At 51.7% G+C, this 1,346-nt stretch overlaps 1 protein-coding gene across 1 annotated transcript in view; it reads left to right on the forward strand.

Annotated features, from left to right (window-relative positions):
• LOC113211574 (diuretic hormone receptor-like) overlaps positions 1-1,346 on the forward strand; it is a 113,102-nt gene that overhangs the window by 110,811 nt on the left and 945 nt on the right. Inside the window, exons 5-7 of the mRNA XM_052274090.1 lie at positions 162-264; positions 359-446; positions 550-630. Of these exons, the coding sequence (XP_052130050.1) occupies positions 162-264; positions 359-446; positions 550-630 (272 nt within the window). The remainder of the gene's footprint in view (positions 1-161; positions 265-358; positions 447-549; positions 631-1,346) is intronic.

Here is a 1,346-nt window from a genome sequence, read left to right on the forward strand (position 1 = left end):
CCCCCCTCCGACTTCAATCTATTCAGCTCTCATCTGCGCCACTCTCTCGCATTAAACATTAGACATCAAAAACGTCAGATCAAAGCAGAAGGGAGCTCCTAACACGGCACGGCACCCCTGCTCCCAAATCTGATGACGTCTCTCTCACTCTCTCTTTCCAGTGAGCTCCACTGTCTCCGTAATCGCATTCACATGAATCTGATGCTCGCGTACATTGGGGCGGACATCGTCTGGATCCTGAACATGACCGTCAATGTGTACCTCGTAAGTAAAGCACAATCCCACTCTATATTTGCATACGTGTTCGATAAGCGAACTATAAAACCTCTCTTGCAAAACGACCCTTTCTCCTCTGCAGGGCCACGAGAGCACGGAGTTCTGCATCATCTTCACGGTCCTCCTCCAGTACACCCTGCTCACCCACTTTCTCTGGATGTTTGTCGAAGGTCAGTCATCGATATCTTTTACTCCTGCTAAGTAACCTCCACACGACACTACTTTTTGAAGAACCTTGGACCTGACCAACCACCAATCCTTTTTCTCCCCCAGGACTCTACCTTTTCACGCTGGTGGTGATGACGTTCCAGCAGCACTCGGCCAAGCTTCCCGTGTACCTCGTCATCGGCTGGGGTAAGTGTTGAGGAAAACTTAAATACATATTCAATAAGACACATTTTTTCTGTTTTCTTAAGTTTTCCTGATTTTTCTTGTTTTTGTTTTTTGTTCTTTTTGTAGATTTTTTTCCTGATTTTTTTCCGTCTTTTGTATTGATTTCTTCTTATTGGGGTTTTCTGGGGTTTTCCTTCTGATTTTGAAGGGTTTGCACAGTTTATTTTTGTGGTTTAGTATGGTAGTGATCAAGGGGCACCTTGGGCTCGCCTTTTGGCGTGGGCGGGGCCGTCGTGCGCGTATATAGAAGCACTTTGGAGGCCTTTCTTAATCGAATGCGACTCCCAGTCGGGCCTCCCCCGCCCATCACGAGTTTGTTTACACAGTCACTCTGCATTAGGGTGCCGGGCGGCCATGACTAACCCTCACGCAGGCAACAGGTGGGGCGGGGCGGGGCGCGTGTGAGTGAGGGCAGGGTCGTGCTGCTGCTGATGATGCTGCCACCGCTGCCGCTGCTGCTCCAAGCCGCCGAATGGCTCTCCGAGATGAATTTATGCAATAACCGCGCCGAGATGCCGGCCTGGCTCGGCCGGGTGCTTAGACGAGGTGTGCAGCACCCCTCGCCCCTCGCTCACGCCCTGTGGAGCTCCCCGCCAATCCCATTCCGAGGCTCCCCTATGGCGCGAGAAGGAGTAAGTTATTCGCCGTAAACCACGGCGTCACCATGGCCGCCTGCC

The sequence above is a fragment of the Frankliniella occidentalis genome, unplaced genomic scaffold, assembly GCF_000697945.3.
Source record: "Frankliniella occidentalis isolate FOCC.00 unplaced genomic scaffold, Focc_3.1 Scaffold334, whole genome shotgun sequence".
NCBI lineage: Eukaryota > Metazoa > Arthropoda > Insecta > Thysanoptera > Thripidae > Frankliniella > Frankliniella occidentalis.